We start from the raw sequence: 18,279 nt of genomic DNA on the forward strand, positions 1-18,279 counted from the left end.
CTGGCTGGGCTCCGCGCACTTGACAGACGCGTCCCCCTGTTCACGTGCAACTTCGCTCCGGACTGGAAACGTCCCCGGCTCTGCCCTGTGAAATCCCTGCCGGGAGCTCCGGCTACACCGGTCCCCTGATGCCCGCCCCCGCCCCCTGTACCACAGCCCCGCTCGCTGCTCAACGGAGGAGGAGCTCCCGCTCCTCCAGTGGAAACCAAGGGCCCGATTCGCAGCTGTGCTACTGACTGCAGTGGGATCGGGCACCGGATCGGCTCCGCGATGAGGGAGGCGGGGAAAGGAGAATAAAAACCCCATCACCGCGGCAGCGCTAAACTCCGGGCTGCCACTTCAGCCACAGCCTCGTGGCTCCCGCCGGCACCCCCCGTCCCTCTCGCCGACCTCCCCGCGCGGTGGAGCAGCCCCCTCTCCCCCTCCCCCCGCGGCTCGAACCAATCCCGCTGCCGGGGGGCGGAGGCGGCGGCTGGCTCCGCATTTGTTCGTCCCTGCGGTGCAGATGAAGGCGGGCGCCCGCGGCGAAGCGAAGAGGGGCTCGCCGTGCGACCACAGCGCCCGGCTCCCGGTCCGGCTCCGCCCGCCCGCAAAGTTGGAGCAGGCTCGGGGCAAAGAGCACGCAGGGCTGGACGCCGCCGCGGGGCAAGGGCCAGCGCTCCCCAGGCCGCCGGCTCCGCCCTGCCCCCTGCGATGAACGAGCGGCTGCTGCTCCTTCCCAGGCGGCTGCCGGGACCCCCAGGTAATCCGACTCGTGCCCTGCCCAGGGCAGCCTCTGGCGGTCCTCTCCAGATGCCCTTTGTGGCGGGGTAAATGGGAACTTTCGGGCCCTGGCCGTGCCCCGGCACCGGGCAGCTTCTGCGGGCAGAGGCATGAAAGCGACGGCAAACCGGGTCGATCCGGGTGCATTGCTCCTGCTGGGCAGGGCTGGAGTTAGCAGGCAGCCCCGGAGCAGCGCCTGGGTTCGCTCCCTCTACAGGAGCACGCCCCAGAGCCGTGAGCCCGCCCGATAACAAGGAAGGCGCTGCCCTTCCCTGCCAGCAGAATCCTTGCCCCGAGCAAAGCCAGGGCTATGAACGAAGGGGGGCAGAGAAGCAACAATGGGGGGGGGGATTAGAGAGAAAGGGGAAAAAAGAATGGGAGAGGAAGGGGCAGAGACGCAAAAATGAGGCGAGGGGGATGGAGAAGAGGAGCAAAAATAGGGGAAGGAGCAGAGAACACACATGGAGGGCAAAGTGGGTACCGGCGCTACAGGGGGACCATAAACAAGTTTGGTTTCCCCATTACCCCTCCGGGAAGAGAGGGGTTACAAAATAAGGTAGAGATGAAGGGAAAGGAGGGGAGAGTCCTTAGACTGTGGTAGATTTAAGCATCACTGCACAGTGAGAAAAATAAATAGTATCCTCTAAGGGAGAGCAAAAGATAGAGGAGGAGAAAGAGGGGGTTCCCCCCCCCCCGGGAGTGGAAAAGTTCAACATTAAGGATCTTCCTAAATCTAAACTGTGGTAATCACGCCTCACTCTTCAGTGAGGTTTAAAGCCACCACCTCTTTATATGCCATGGGGAATCTGTTAGTTTCATAACAGATGTTAATTGTAAAACTTTGAGTATGTGCATGGGGGTAACCATTTTCCTCCTAAACCCATCCACAGTAAAAGATTTAAAAAACCTCCTAAAATAAATATTTAACTATGCTTTGACCTTTAAGTAACGGAAGTGACAGCTAACAAGGAAATTAAACAATGCTATTTTGAGAATTAGTAATCTATGCATTTTTCATATTGTGAGCTGAGCCTGTTACAGAGCAGGAGATCCTGTCAGTTCAAATCACCCCTCCCAGTCCTGATACCACCCCTTCCCCAGAGCACCTTTAGGGCTTGGTTACATAGTAAAGTTTAGCTGTAGGAGGATGTTAAGGAGACACCACATAAAAGAGCTCTGCAGTTTAAAAAAAGGCTTGTTAAAAACAGATGTTTGAATAATAAGTGAACATTTTCCCTAAAGTTCAGTTTAAATGATCAGAAAAGCCTGTGGAGACACTGAGAATCCTAAACTGGGCTATATTTTACAGAAAATGTCACTGCTTGGAGACTGACCGAAATCTGACACCACTACCAGTGGGCTGCAGTTTTACCATGGGAAAAGGCATGTTTCCATTAATCTGATGATCTGCTTGGCAATTAAGGCCATAGAAGCAGGGTCTGTACTACAGGCAGCCTTGGGCATCAGCATTTTTTGCACCCATATAAACTGAGAAGAGCTGTAGAGTTTGATTTCCTATACATGATATTGCTGGTGTTTCTGTATCTAACCAATCCAGGATCTCGCAACCCCACCCTTTTGTTCACCCATCTCTCAGGCAGTTAGCTCATTTGGCGTACATGAGCTATCTTTAGTAGAAAAAGCATGTCTTGGGGAAACTCTCAGTCTTAAATGACACTGCAAGCAGTATGCATACAAATGGAGAAAAGATGGCTTTACTTAGTCCCTTTGTGATCTGTTGCTATGCGTGAGGCGGCACTCTGGGTAAGACTGTTGGGCCAGATTCATCCCTAGTCTAACTCCAATGAGGTCTATGAGGTGGCTGTCTTGATGGGCTAGATCTTCAGCCACACTAAAGCCTTGTCTTCACTAAAACGGCATTTGTACCATGGAGTAACTAGTGCATGTGAGCTATCCCTCAGTAAAACACAGTGGCGACAAGGCACTTTAGTTTTGCTCTGAGGTAAACTAGTGCTCACCTTGCCAGCTACCTTCAGGTAGAACTAAAGTGCATTGTCTCCATTGTCACACAGTGGGATCGCTCAGCCATGTTAGTTACCTAAGCCTTTTTTTTTTTTTAAGCCGTGAAGACAAAGCTTAAGTCTGCTTAGTGTCACTCTTGCTACAGTTGACTCTCTGCCACCACATCTTGAGGGTCATTGCAGCTAGGCGCTGGCTTGAGGCTGCACTAGGAGCCGAACCGGTCACCAAACTGAGCCCAGGATCAGCTTGATGAAAAGGTGATGTAAAGCTATTTTTACCACCCCAGTGGGTCCTGCAAGTGCAGCTCAATCCAGTTCAAGCATGTAGACCAGTAGGCATCAGCCATTCTATAGTTCAGTACCAGTCTCCCCTCATCGCCCCATCCTGTCACTTGCACAGGTGTACACGATGCCTGGATAACCCAGCTCTGCTCTATCAGAGCTGCTGAGTGCAGCTGCTCACTGGAGATCTGAGTCAGTTAGTGTCTTTCCCACCCCAAAAGGTTAAACATTCCAAAACAGTCTTGTTTAAAAAAAAAAAAAACTAACATAATCAGTGTGAAAGAAAGAAACGAACAAAAAGTTACCTGCAGTGCTCCATCAAAGGCAGAGCAAGAGCATGGAAGTGGAGAAAAGGGAGCTATGAGGCTCCTGGCAGAAACCCCAGAAGTTTCCCCAGGACCAGTATCCCCCATGAATGAAAGTGTATGTGACATTACACAGGGCTGGAGCCCTCCATACAGAATGATCAATTTTCTAAGATTAGTCAAAACATTTGGGGCTTGATTCCTCAAGAGGACCAATGTGGAACCTTTGCAAAAACTGGGTCTTAAATATTTTTGTTTATCTAAATGGACTATTCCTAATATATGTCTCTAACACTATGCAGTTAGGATTTTAAAAGAATATTTGTACGTTATATAAGTAGGCTTATTTTAAAATAATACTTGTCTATTTTCAATAAACAAATCATTATATCTTGTGTGTGAGAAAAGGCTTGTTAAATTTAATCCAAAAAAGAATACAAGGAAGATCCTAATGTTAATACTTTAGCCTTCCCAGCAGCATTTCATTTCAGATACGATTATACTTAAATACTGGTACAGGTGGCAGGGCCAGCTCTAGGTTTTTGGCTGACACAAGCAAAAAATTTGCCGCCTCAAGCTCCGAGAGCGCAACTGCCCAAGCAAAAAAAAAAAAGGGTGGCCAGAATGCCGCCCCTGGAATTGTGCCGCCCCAAACACCTTTGCTGGTGCCTGGAGACGGTCCTGACAGGTGGGATTAGGTTGGGAGTCACAGACACAGATGAGATGCCAAGGGAGAGAGAGTGGGACTGGGAGCCAGTAAGGAAAGGGAACATGGGTGGGGGACAGGGATGATTGGAGGCCAGCGGTGGAGTGGGAGAGAGAGACAGATAGGGTGAGGAGCCAGGAGGGGTGGAACTGGGATGTGGTGGGCAAGGAGACTGGGGGCAAGGGGATGGAACTGGGAATGGTGGGCAAGAAGAATAGAACTGGGAGCAGGAGGGAGGAAAGACTGGGACTGGCACAGGCAACTTGAATTCTGGCATTTTCTAACTTTTGAGTGCTTAACTCTGCAACCATAATAATGGTCCTTGCATGTAATTTTTGTGTAATTATTTAGAATTATAGTAATGCTAAATGTTCCAGTCATAATTAGAGCCCCATTGTGCTAGGTGCTGTACAAATACATAGGAAGATGCAGTACCTGCCCCAAAGAGCTTATAATCAAATGTGTTTAATATTTAAAAGACTAGATATACAAATCTTCAAAAGGACCCAAATGACTTTACAGCCTACTGATTTTAAAATTGATTTTGAAAAATAGGACTTGCCTCCTAAGTTCCTTGGGTGCTTTTGAAAATTTTATCCTGAATCTCCATTTACTTATACCAGTTTAAAAAAACGAAGGAAAAAAACCAGTTAGAAAACTTGGTTTCCTGACCAGTTAAAATTACGAAGTTCTAACATGGTTCCTCATCCCATCACTGACAAAACACAAGCACTTACAAGCAAGGGAAAGAGCAATATTATTGTTTGTACCATGCCCAAAGATGCACTCAGCTCTTCACACAACAGCTAAGTAGACACAATCCCCCTGCCTAGATTTTTCAATCTAGGATTTATGATTATTATTTATACTGTGGTTAGCACTTTGGGACCCCAGTCATAGATCTAAGCCCTACTGTATGGGGCACTGTACAAATACATAACAAAGACAGCGCCTGCCCGGAAGAGGTTATAGTCAAAGTATAAAACAAGAGACAACAGGTGAATGCAGCAAACAGATGGGGAGCATATGGAGACAATCCAACAACTCTGGCCAACATTTAAAGCAGCAGCCATAGCATGCCAGCTGCCTACTTATTTGTCTAGACAATCATGTTTAAAGGAGAGAGAACACAGATGAGGTGAGGAGAAGTTTGAGATGATATGTGGCAGCTCATTTTGTGCACACTTTTTAGTGAACAGACACTTACGTTTAATTTTAAATAATTCACCTCTCTGTGGCAAAAGTGAGTTTTTAAGGAGGACTTGAGTGAGCCAAGAGAGGTGGTGTGCGTAATTTGAGAGATTTTTTCTAGGCTGGGAGGAAGCAGAGAAGAAGACATGGAGACATTCATATGAGGGGTTAAAGTGGTGTCAAGGTTCATGCAATTAACTAGTTAAGGACATCTTAAATCTTACACTGATGACATACATGGCCTGATCTTCAGAGGTGCTGAGCACCCCTTACATCTAAAAACCAGACCAAAAATCTAAGACCGAGCCAGATCCCCAACCTCTGTAAATAGCTCCACTGAAATCAAAGCGGCTGTTCGTGCCACCTGAGGATCTGGCCCATAATTCCTATCAAGTATACAGAAATGTGTATTTCATCATGACACAGCCACCTTATCTCTATAAATACTATAATTTTAAATAAATAAACTCAAAATATAAACACAAGACACTTTTAACACAACATTTTGGTTATTCTCTAATGCAAGTCCACATGCATTCTTCATTTTTACCATAAAAAATATCTTGTTAAATGTTTTCTACTAAATTACATACCTAAACTTTATTATGAAGCAGTTATGTGTACATTACCAAAATATTCTATGGTCAATGACAAATATTAGCGAATAATATTTCCCATGTCCCATATTTCCCTTACAAAATATTTTAGCGCTGAAATTAAAATTGTCTGGTGAAATAGCAGTGGATAGGGATGGAAGCATACATAGAAGCCTATGTATCTTATTGTTCACCCTTCCTAAACAGAATACATTGCATCCAATTTAGAGTATCTCAGGGGTTCCAGTTGTATTCCAGATGGGAATTCTTTTTAAAAGTGGTATTCTCCAATGATATCACACTAAAAAACCCACTATGTTAAGAGACTGTTAAGCCTGCAAAGGTTGCAAAACCAACCACTCAAAAGTTAGGAAATGCAATCCATTGCAGCATTATGGTCTTTAATTACATGATCACATACTATTTTTCTACAGCATTCCTGACTCCTATGATGCACATTATGGTTGGTGCTCACTTAATGAGAAGCTGCTGAATATTTCTTTTTATCCTCATCATTCAATGTGTGGCCTCATGCATTATTTACTCCACAACCATCTAAACCCTATACTGAATACAAAATCATTTATTTCCTCATGGCCTTTTGTATGGTGCTCTGGTTATGGTATCACAGTTTTTTACAAAGACTGGTGAATTTATCTTCACAACACCCCTCTGAGGTGCGGGTTGTATTATCATCTCCATTTTATATATAGGTGACTGAGGGAGTGTCAGAAGTGCCCACTGATCTTGGGTGTCCAATTTGAGAAACCTGAGGCCTGGTTTTTCAGAGTACTCAGTATTCGGTAGTAGTTTATATGTCTAGAGCACTGCTCAGCACTCCTGCAAATCCGACCCCACCTTGGTATCCAGAAAATGAGGAACACACAGTGGCCACCTGTACACATTTTGGTTTACATAACTTGCCTGACATCATAGGTACTCTGTGGCAGAGACAAGAATAGAATCTAATTTTCCAGGACAACATTTAACTGCCTTAACAATGAGGCCATTCTTTCTTTTTCTGCCGTCTCATGCCTCATTCACTGCACACCTGCCAACTTCTGAAACGGAGGAGGCAGGGCTCCTGGAGGCAGTAGCCTCCTTCCCAGCACAACCCTGATTCACTCACTCCATCTCGTGTAATGAATGAGGTAGGGATCTTGTGAAAAAAAAAAGTGGTATGTGATCATGTAATTAAACACTATCATAGTGCATATGCACAAAGTGGATAAATTAAGATTGCACAGCCAGTGTTACTTCTGGCACTTCCTAGCTTTTAAGGGCTTGACTTTGCAACCTTAATGTTCTTTTAACATAGTTTTTTGGGGTGTAATTTTCTAAGGTTTTACAACTTTAAAATAGAAACAAATTTTTATCCTGTAGAACTACTGACACTCCTCCCCTTCCCCATATGGGTCACCAGCAGGGCTAGGATCTTCAGATAATAGCAGAGATCTCTACCACTTGAGCTAAAATAGTAACGGTAGCAATAGAAGGTTGTTATCTTCTGTGTTTACCTGCCATGGGGAAACAGAGGACACACACAGGGGAACGGAGGAAGGACACAGACACAGTTTCACAGCAATTTGCCAGACAGCAAAAGAATGTTGAGACTTGCGAATAATGGGTTCAGTTCCAAGTTCTGTAGGGGATTGTGCTCTGGTAGTTGCAGACCCTCTGCCTCTGTCCTCCAAAGTCTCTCCCTCACCACCCCCCCATTCCCTCCTTCATAGCTCCTACCCCTGTCCTTTCCCTGCTGCTACTTTCTCTAGCATGGAGGCGCTAGAACGTCTCAATAAAATAGTAATAAAATAGCAGTCAGGTTTTTTTAACATGAGCGAAACATCTTATTTTTCCCCTAACCAAATTCTGAGAAAAAGCAGAACCATTTTAGCTGAAACTTTCGAAAAGAAAAAAAAATGCAACCTGAGGCAGATACCTCACGTTGAACATTTCAGCCTGAATGGTTAGTGTGGCAAACTGAAAACAGGTGCTTATAATGGAAAGTATTGGGCAATCTTAACTACAAGTGTTGCTCCCTGCACTGTATGGAGTAACTTATTAAAACAACAACAGATGGAGTTCTCTTGACATTTAAAGCTAAATAGTGATTAGAAAATTATTGGTTTGGAAGTGGGTAACATTTCCTGATTGGGAAGACACACCCATCAAAAACTGCTCCCCACTAGAGAAGAGACGAGTACTGGTGTGGAGCAAGCCGTTTCTTTTTCTTGCATCAGAAACTGCATCTCTGGACCAGGACTGGGAACATGGATGACAGTGAAATACTTCAGAAATTGCATACTTGCCTTGCCATTTCTTACAATATTCTCTCTGAGCTGTCAGAAATTGCACGTACTGAGCTAGGAGGCTGAGAACAGGTTGTACTTTTTGAAGAGAGAGCGAAAAATGATAGGTCTGTAATATGAGAATTTGCAGGTGGGTTCAAAATCTAACAGATGCAAAAAGAAGTTGACAAATCATGGCCTAGAAAATAATGGATTTGAAAACTAAACGTGAAATGGAAGGGATTCAGTCACTAAAAATGCTGCATTTGTTCAGGTGGTCTGCATAGGAAACCAAATGGGGTGTGAACATTATGTGTTAACATTCTGTACTTCTGTATTCCTCTTTTAACAGTGATTAGTACAAGGCTAACTACATATATAATCTGTGGCAAGGAGAACTGGGAGACTGCTAAGAGATAGCCATAATGTCTTTAAGCTGCCAGACAATTTCTACTCGACTTGGTGTTCTTAAACTGAACTGCAAAGGACTGCTATTCCTTTTGGTCTTTACAATAAGTGTATGTGGCAGTGCCTCTGGCTTGTGTCCTACAGCCTGCATCTGTGCTAGTGACATTGTAAGCTGCACCAATAAGAACCTCTCTAGGGTGCCAGGAACTCTCTTCAAATTCATAAAAAGACTGGATCTGAGTTATAACAGAATTGCATTTTTGGAACCTGAATGGGTCCCAGTGCTTTTTGACAAACTGAACACTTTAATAATCAATCATAACAGTATTAGCAGTATTATCACTGGAAGCTTTTCCACAACTCCAAATTTAAAGTATCTAGACTTGTCATCCAACAACCTGAAGACATTGGGAAGCCCTTTATTTCAAGAGCTGAGAGTACTGGAAGTTCTCTTGCTTTACAACAATCAGATAACACAGATTGATTCTGCTGCCTTTGGAGGATTATACAAATTGCAGAAGCTGTACTTATGTTGTAACTCACTGTCACACTTCCCACTGGACTTGTATATTGGAAAACACAAGCTTACAGAACTTGTATTATTAGACATTTCCTATAACCACATCCAGTCCGTACCCATTCAACGTATAAGTTTAGTGCCGGCCAAACAACTCAGTGGAATTTATCTTCATGGTAACCCATTTTACTGTGACTGTACTCTATACGCCATGCTAATTTATTGGTATCACAGACACTTCAACTCAGTCGTGGATTTCAAAAATGAGTATGCCTGTGTATTACGATCTGATCCCAAAGGTTCCAATAAACTGCCTTTATTGCACGACAACTTTTTGAATTGCTCCGAAAGCACCATCAATGTGTCATTCCATGCCTTTGGGTTTATTCATGAGGCCCAAGTTGGAGAAAGGCTGATTGTACACTGTGACAGCAAAATTAGTGATGCAGGCACATATTTCATCTGGGTTAGCCCAGACAATAGATTACTGGAGCCAGATAAGGACACTGACAATTTTAAGGTGTTTCACAATGGGAGTTTAGAGATAATAGATCCCCAACTGGAGGATTCTGGGCTGTATTCATGCATTGCAATAAATAAAAGAAGACTGTTAAATGAAACCATAGAGGTTAGAATTAATGTAAGCAATTTCACAGTGAACAGATCCCATGCTCATGAAGCATTTAACACTGCTTTCACCACCCTTGCTGCCTGTGTAGCCAGTATTATTTTGGTATTGCTTTATCTCTATCTGACCCCATGTCCTTGTCAGTGTAAGACAAGAAGAAGAAAAAGGAAGCTGCCCCAAAGCAGTGCCCATTCATCCATCCTAAACTCCACTCCATCTCAGGATCCTCCAGCTGATGAGAAGAAATCCAGCAGTGGTAAGAGAGTGGTGTTCCTTGAGCCTGTGAACGAGCCAAAACAGGGGCAGAATGGGAAAGTGAGACTGTTTCCCAAAGAAACTGTCATAGCAGAGAGCATCCTGAAAACGACCCGAGCAAAATCTGACTCTGATTCTGTCAACTCGGTGTTCTCAGATACACCTTTCATGCCATCATCTTAGTTTGCTTTCTGCATTTCTATTGTGCAGTTAAATCTCTCAACACCACCCCTGCCTGTAGCAACCACCTGGAAAAAAATAATAAAATGTGGCAAAAAAATGCATCATCAGTAGTCTTCGAGAACAGGTCCACCTACTCTTTCTGTGATTGGGATAAGATGCAACAACGGCACATAGGTTAGCATTAAAGAGTGTATCTTCACTGCAGAATTAACTCAGGCTCTTACCTGGGTGTTGCCCCAATCCCCCTCCTATCTACACACAAAAACCTCTCACCGGAGTCTAGTGGTGCCGTCAGCCCAGGCTAGCTGGCTTGTCAGGGGCTGTAGGCTCAAGGCCAAATGCTGCTTTCACTGAGGCTAGTAACCCACCCATTTTGCAATGAGGACTCAGGCTAAATCCCCACCCGAGGGCTGGTAGTCTATTAATGCCTTCCCACAATTCCCCTCCATGCGCAGGACAGACAAGTTCTCCCGCAATTCACTGGGTAAGAATCATAAAGCAGCTCAGCTTACTGCAGCACACATGGGATATGCCACGGCCATCCTAGTGACACACACAGGTGAGTGCAGTACCAGTGAGGAAACAGAGGGTATGTCTACACTGCAGAAAACCCCCCACGACAGTGAATCTCAGAGACCTGGTCAGCTGACTCAGACTTGTGCTATGGGGCTAAAAATAACAGTGTACACACAGCATAGATGCTCCCACTCAAGCTGCAGCCTGGCCCTATGGCCCTCCCACTCTCACTGGGTCTCAGAACCCAGGCTCCAGCCCCAGCTGGAATGTCTACACTGCTATTTTTAGCCTCATATCCTGAGCCCCGCAAGCCCAAGTCAGTTGACGTGGGCTCTGAGACTCACTACCTCACTGCAGTGTAGATGTACCCAGTAACTCAGGCCTGGCTTTTGAGGGTGGCTGCTCGCACCTGGGCTAGGCTAACCTGGCGGCTCAGACCTGGGCGGGCATCATCCGAGTTAACTTTGCAGTGAAGACGTACCCAAAGTGTTAACGTGAAGGTGGGGGAACACTTTGCTATGTGTTTTCTAGATATCAGTTGTGGGGAGAACATGTTTGCTGTAGATGATACTGTCTTTTCAATCAGTGTGCTTATAAGAATCAGTATCTTAAATATATAGAGCTGGGTGTAAATTTGAATATCAGGGAACAGAACTGCAGTCAGTGTGCCTCCAAACAGCCCTTATCAAACCTCTTTCCATCCTCTAAGCATTCAGTTTGTAAAGGAATAAATGAAGTTATACAAGCCAGAATATTCCAGAGTGTGTGTATGTTATCTTAATCATTTTGTATAATAAATGTTTATGGCCAGCCACAGAAAATCTGTTTACCTCTTACCATTTTAAACATTTAACTAAATGGGGAGGGTGGAAATCCTCCTCACTTTTCTTATAATTAAATTCATGGGATTGCTCATGAAAATAAGGTGAGCAGATTTGTCCAATCATGTATTGCGTGTTTGGGATCCTGCACTCTTTATTCAAGCAGTTCAACTCCCGTTGAGGTCAGTAACAAAACTTCCATTGACATCACTGAGAGCAAGTCTGGGCCCATTGTTTAGCGGAGGGTTCTTCCCCCCTAATTTTGGGCTGCTTTTTGCTTTGTCCTTTCAAAGGCATAAAATGTTAGTGTTCTGTAAAATTTGCTTTTAAAGATTGGCATTAGAGAATCAACTATAACATTTGGGCCCAATCCTGTGAGGGGCAATATATCCTCAACTCCCTGGGCACATCTACACTGCATCATGGAGCATGACTATAACTTGTGTAGTCATATCTGAGCTAGCTTTCCACGTGCGCTTCAGCGTGGGTTAACTACATGAGTAATTACGCAGGGTCACGGCTCTGATTCCTGAGTTAGCTAGATTAAAACTAGCGTGGTTATGTCTACATGAGCTGCAGTCATATTTTGGCATGGCAGTGTAGACACAGTGTTAGTCAGCAGCTCACAGGTTAGGGCCCTTATTTTGAACCTCTTGTCTTTCATACAGCTTGTTTCCCAAAACAATTTAGAGTTAATTCCTAGGTAGCACACTGTATTGTAGTCCTTAAAATAATATTATAAAAACGTACACAGGGCTTTAACTATTTTCATTTTTTTCTAGTTTTCATTGGGCTAGACTTTACGACCCTTACTCACCCTAAGTAGTACCTAACTCTGAGGAGTCTCATTGAAATCAACAGGTCTCTTCAGAGTTAAGGTACTCTACAATGTAAGTTTTACAGACCCTTGCCCTTTGTATCAAGGGGCCAAATGATGTAAGTGGTTGAACTTTGTTCCATTGACTCTAATTTTAATAATAATTTACTACTTTTGTGGCTTCAGTGGAATGGCTCCTGTTTACATTATACTGAATTTTGGCCCATGATAGCCAAAAATATAACAACTAATTTGCTATGAAAAAAAATCAGGATGTATCTAGTTGTTTGACAGCCACCTATCTAGAAAACAAATTAAACCATGAACCAGTGTTGCTGTGATGTACACAATGTAGGAGGAAAAGAGGAGGAATTGGAAAGCTGTTTGAAATCATTAGAATGTTTGCTTCCTTGAACGCATGAAACCAAAATCAGATACATGATTATTTAAATTCTTTTGTAGAGACTGAATAATGGGGATGTAGGTATAAAAGATCTCATTTTTTACTGTGAACAACATATATTAAACAGCTGCTCATATCTAAGATATAAGGCTTTTAGCGTCCTTTCCATACATATATCTGTATTTTGTAATACTTTAGCTATATAATTTATATATATATATATATATAATCAGTAGCCCTACATATAGTATCTGTTAGTAAATAATTCTGGGACAAATCTTGTTTCCACTGAAGTCAATGGTAGATTTGTCATTGACCTTTATGAGAGGAAGATGTGCCCTTTAAGAAGCTGTCTCTTGCTTGAGGATTTTTTGATTAGAAAGAAGATAGAAATAAGCCACATGATTTCCCCACGATGTGCCATATGTGCATGGACATATTCTGTACTGTACAAGAAGGAGCAAAGTGACTGAAACAGAGGATTGAATACAAAATGGTAAGACGGAAGGGGAAAGCCAGAGGTAAAGAGTATCTGATTTGTATGTATTTGGCCTATTTTTGTTAACTGAGTATTGCTAGAAAAGGCTGTACATTTTGGTACAAACAAATTGTACCTTAAAATATAGGTTTAATTTGCTTAGGTTAGTAGCATGGGAGTGCGTTTGATTTTTTATAAAAGTGCTAATGGAGTCAAATCCAAAATAGATTGAAAAGCAAAACAAATTGCTACCACTGTCCATCCAAATAGCTGAATATCTAAAGCAATGTTTGACTGTGTACGCTCACTTGCCTGTTCATAACACAATACTTGCACTTATACTATATGCTGAATTAACTATATGTACTTTAAAGCCATGTTTTAGTAAAGGGGAAACTGACTCTGCCCCTTACTCCTGGAGGAATTATATCCCACTGCAGAGCATAAGAATTTGCAGAGTCAGACCCAAACCGTCAACCTGCTGTAACAGAGAGTGAATGTAGTTCTAAGCATCAGATGTTTGTTGTAAATGTTAACTGTTCATATATTAGTCCCTGCTTTAAAATGCTCAGATGTGTGATTATACATCTAAGAAAGTGGGATTAAGAATCTTTCCTAACAATGTAGCAATATTAACACTCTGGGTGAGGCCTATTATTTCCACATCTCTCAACTTTGGAGTTAGTTAAGTGGTTGCAGCTTTAATAGGAAGAACATTTTTAAAGAAATCCTATCACTTCAATTTACTTTAATACTTACAATACAACAATAGCACTGCACCTGTAAACCAAGCCTGCCTAGCACAGAGCGTGAGCTATCTATATCGTTGCTCCAATGCTCACTCAACACAACGAGCCACCTTGCATCTGAGGGGACCCAAAATGCAGTGGAGTCTGACCCCCTGGCATAAACAAGGAAACTCTATCCTCTTGTATATACAAGTAGGTCCCAACATAGAATCTTTGGAAATAGCAAAATGCCCAGATCGAGGAGTTAGGATTATACCATACTAACTCTAACACCCCTGATCAAGTGATGGATAAGTTCCAGAGTTGCCCAGCTGAATCCATGACTGAATTGTCCATTAGCCGCAGTCTCTCTTTTCCTAATATTGTATTAATATCGCCAACCACAATTAAAGAGCTAAATTATCCCTTTGATGCACAGTGGGCATCCCACTGCCACAAAGTCTCCAACCTGTGCACCACCTTTTGAAAGAGTACAGCATGAGCCACTCCCACACAGGCCACATGACCCCAAAGGGGTCTAGCATTGCCTGTGGGAGCCTAGCGGCAGCAACAGCATTACACTCCTATTGCCCTCCCTGTGGCCAAGGTACAAGTATTGTGGGAAAGGCTTGTTTGTGCCCTCCTTCCACCCCCACCACCTTACAATTTGAACAGTTTAACAAGGCTTGGTCTAATCAAACCTTGATCATATAATTAACAATAAGTACAGTACATCTAGTTATTTCCCACCCCATTCCTAGTCACAGCCCAGTTGTTAACAAAGGCCCTAAACCAGCCAAGCTGAACGTTAAGAATGTGTTTATATGCTTTACTGAATCAGGACCTTAGTCTTTTTAGGTTCTGATGGTACATCCACCACCAATCATCTTAGGACTTAGCTTTCTCCCAAAACAGAAACAAACGTCCAAAGTGGGAGAAAAAATTCACACAGTTTCATATTTTCTGACACTTACTGAGCAGGACGATGAAAACAAGGCAAACATCCCTCCTCTTAACCCCAGTCATGCACATTCTAATTAGAGGCCAATAGAACAGAGAAACACCTCTGTGATACCTATTTAACAATTGCCACCTGAGTATGGATTCTTTTAAAAATTGCATTTTGAAGACTCCTAATTATAGCATCACTGTACTGTAAGTCACTAAGGCTCTTCTTAGATGAAAACCATCTTAGGGCTAAATTGTGGCATAGCTGCAATTTTGCACTGTGGCCAGTACAGTATGCTCTGGACTGGAGGATGCAGAGAGGAAGCATGACTGCTCAGCTGCCCCTTATGAGGGTGTAGAATGCATGTGCCTATGTGGATAGCTAAAACCACTAGTCCCCTCTACACTCCTTTTGTATGCCTCAGCGAAGTGGAGTGGCTGCAATTGTAGCTGGCTCTTTGCCAGTTGCCTGGGAGAGATTTGGTTGGCCCTAAGTATTTCCTGGGTAAAAATTGGCCTTACTGATGGTAGAAAATTATGTTGTTGCCAGATGTATGTAAAAGACCCGGATGGGGTAACTAATTATATATTATATACTTAAATTTTAAAACAGCTGATATTTTCCAAGCTGCTGTAAGTGGTAAGAGCTGGCATCAGTAGCTGTCAGTTTCTAAGCAGGCAGAACATATACTTCATCTGTGGTTGAACAGTTTAGATCACATACAAAAATTTTCACCTTTCTGGTGAAAAATGGTTGGATCATTTTAAAATATATATAGCTAAAGGGATTCTCTCTTTGATGTTCATGTACGAGTATCAGTTCCTTTGTAAGATCTGGTTGATTGATTTTTTTTTTTTCCCTTCCACATTCCTAATGTAAATATCTTTGGAAGGTGGGACTGACATGAAGGTATCAAAATGGTCCATCACAAAAATGGAATATAAACACTTCAAAGATTTGTTTCTGGAAATGTGAAATTAAATGGCATCCTGAAGTTTCTGGAAAGGTCTTATATTGTAAGCAAGAAGATTATATTTTCCTGTCCTTATTTAATAGCTCTAATTTAAACAAATTATTATTATAACTCTAAATTCCTGTATTATATTTTCATGGGTGTGATATATACTTTTTTTCTGTACAAACTTCTTATTTTTTGTATTTCTTTGTAAATTACATTGACAGGAAATAAATATTTTCCCATTTAATCTTCCTGTTGGTCTTCACCTTTTAGTGGATAAGACTTATAAATTCAGTTTGATAGCATGCAGCGAGGTTCTTACCAGACATCTTTGCAGCACCAAAAAGTTGGTTGCTGACTGAGACCTTGTCTAAACACAAATTTGCACCTTTTTACTTAAACTGGTACAAACCCCCAGGTAGGCACTTATTTTGGTTTCAGAGTGGTTATTTCAGCTTAACTTAAACTTCTTTCTAAAATCACTTCTTAATTTAAACTGTTACAACTCTTTGTGTAGATGAGCCCTGAGATGCAATGTGTTCCAGAAGACAATCCAGCAGCTCCCAAAAATCATTTCAGTAGAGAACATGGGCTAGACTGTGTTATTTAAGCCTTGTCTAGGGTAGGAACAAAGGTGCTTTTTTTCATCCAATCAAGTTATTCAATCAAGCTAGTTTAACTTGACTGAAAACTCCACTTATCACCAGTGTAGACAATCACTGACTTCAGTGGAATTACTCCAGATTGGAACTAGTGTACGAACACTACAGAAGTGTGTGTGTGTGTGTGTGTATGCACATATGCACGCTTGCATAGAGACAGCAGCAGGGAGGGGGGACAGGGGAGGTTGAGGGAAATGACTGCAGTCTCCATCCATAAGAGTTGGTTAATACCAGACCTTTTCAGTTTTCCTGTTTCAGGGTTAATGGCCACCATTCTAAAGAATCTCTAGAAGATAAATGGCAACAGATAAAAGACTAAATCCTCAGCAAAAATAAATGAATAAAATAACCTTCACAGACATTATTCACAATTCTAATTTTCACCAAACTCGGGATTTACATCCCTAATGCGGAACAGAGCCTTCAACTATCAACCCTGTAGCTTTCATCAAACAAACCCCCTTTTCACAGAGGCTGAAATGTTTTAGCACTTTCTCTGATAATCGAGGTACTGCAGGTAATAATATACCACACAGTAAAATAAATCAAATAAACTCTACTGTTGCCTGGAGCAGCTCAATTAGCCATTTTACACTTGCAGCTAAAGTGTTTGCAGTAAGGCCTGACTATAGCAGACCTTTGTGCTCTTCCTTCTTCTGTATTGACAGTAGAATCTCTCAAAAATCTCTCAAAGCCAGCTCCTTTTTTTTTTCCTTTTTATACTGAACATTTCAGAACAAATAATCTTTCAGCCTGTAATTATTTACCATATAAATCCCTAATCCTTGGTGGAAAGGGAATGCAATGCTACTTCCATCCTTGGTTTTAATGTCAGAATTAAGTTTTTTCATATTTTAGCCAATGGGGATTGTATTTCCACATATGATGACCTTATTGTCATCAATACTACTTTAGTATCCAAATCCCCCAAGCAAGATCTGGGTCCTATTGCACTAGGTGGTTTTCAAAGACATAGGTAGACTTAGGACCATAACTTCAATTAGTATAAATTCATGTAGTTTCACTGATATCTCTAATAACTTGAATACAAGTTCAAGTGTTTAGAAACGCATTTACAGTGGGTGCAGTTAAGTCTCTACTGATTTGAGAGCTATCATCAATTCTGCTGGATCCCCTCACCCACATTTTAAGAATAGTATAGGGAACACAGGTCAGCTTTTCCGCTGAGCCATTATCAGTGGAGCTATGCCAATATACCCAGGCAGAGGATATGATCTTAGATCTCAAACCAGTAGAACTTTTCCAAAGGGAAGTGTGACCACTGTAATAACGTTGTAATAGTCGTTCATTCCTAATGTTATATGGAAAAAACAAAGAAATCTGCTCTTTGTGTTTTTTTTTAAAGTGTAAATGAGCATATTTTAATTATTGCCTGAAATCCCTTCTGGCCCCATTTTCATTAAACTAACATTTCTGAAGGTGGGAAGGCAGTATTTGTAATTGGAACCTAAATATTTGTTTTGCTGAAGAGACTTCCGGAAAGAGAACCTTCCATTTCCCCCCCTTTTTCAGGTGTGCTCTAGTTGAGGAGAGAGATTTGATTTAACTGGAGTTTTCAGGTGCACACATTCTTTTATTTTCCCCCACCCCCTGTTTATTTTCATCATAGGTAAAAGACTTTGTACTATTTAAGTGAAATGTTCATGTTTCATTGAATCCTACCTACAATCTATATGTTCTACAAACATAAGCTGATTTGCTTAGCTTACTGTAGTATATGTTGCTCCACAATGTGTTTTTTATTCTGTTGTTGCCTTTGTGACATTTAAGCTTCTCAAAAGAATTTCTTCCCCACAGAAAAAAGAAAACCAAAGAAATACCTA

General features: G+C 42.3%; 1 protein-coding gene across 1 annotated transcript; it reads left to right on the forward strand.

Annotated features, from left to right (window-relative positions):
* Window positions 1-258: 258 nt before the first annotated feature.
* Window positions 259-15,549, forward strand: AMIGO2 (adhesion molecule with Ig like domain 2). The gene is made up of 2 exons (XM_037887674.2): window positions 259-742; window positions 8,465-15,549. The coding sequence occupies exon 2, from the start codon at window positions 8,538-8,540 to the stop codon at window positions 10,101-10,103; it is 1,566 nt and encodes a 521-aa protein (XP_037743602.1). The 5' UTR covers window positions 259-742; window positions 8,465-8,537; the 3' UTR covers window positions 10,104-15,549.
* Window positions 15,550-18,279: the final 2,730 nt, after the last annotated feature.

Source organism: Chelonia mydas, chromosome 1, assembly GCF_015237465.2.
Source record: "Chelonia mydas isolate rCheMyd1 chromosome 1, rCheMyd1.pri.v2, whole genome shotgun sequence".
Taxonomy (NCBI): Eukaryota; Metazoa; Chordata; order Testudines; family Cheloniidae; genus Chelonia; species Chelonia mydas.

What these genes read in the sequence shown, in the direction of transcription:
- AMIGO2 (XM_037887674.2), top strand. Translation starts at nt 8,538, where the DNA reads ATGTCTTTAAGCTGCCAGACAATTTCTACTCGACTTGGTGTTCTTAAA.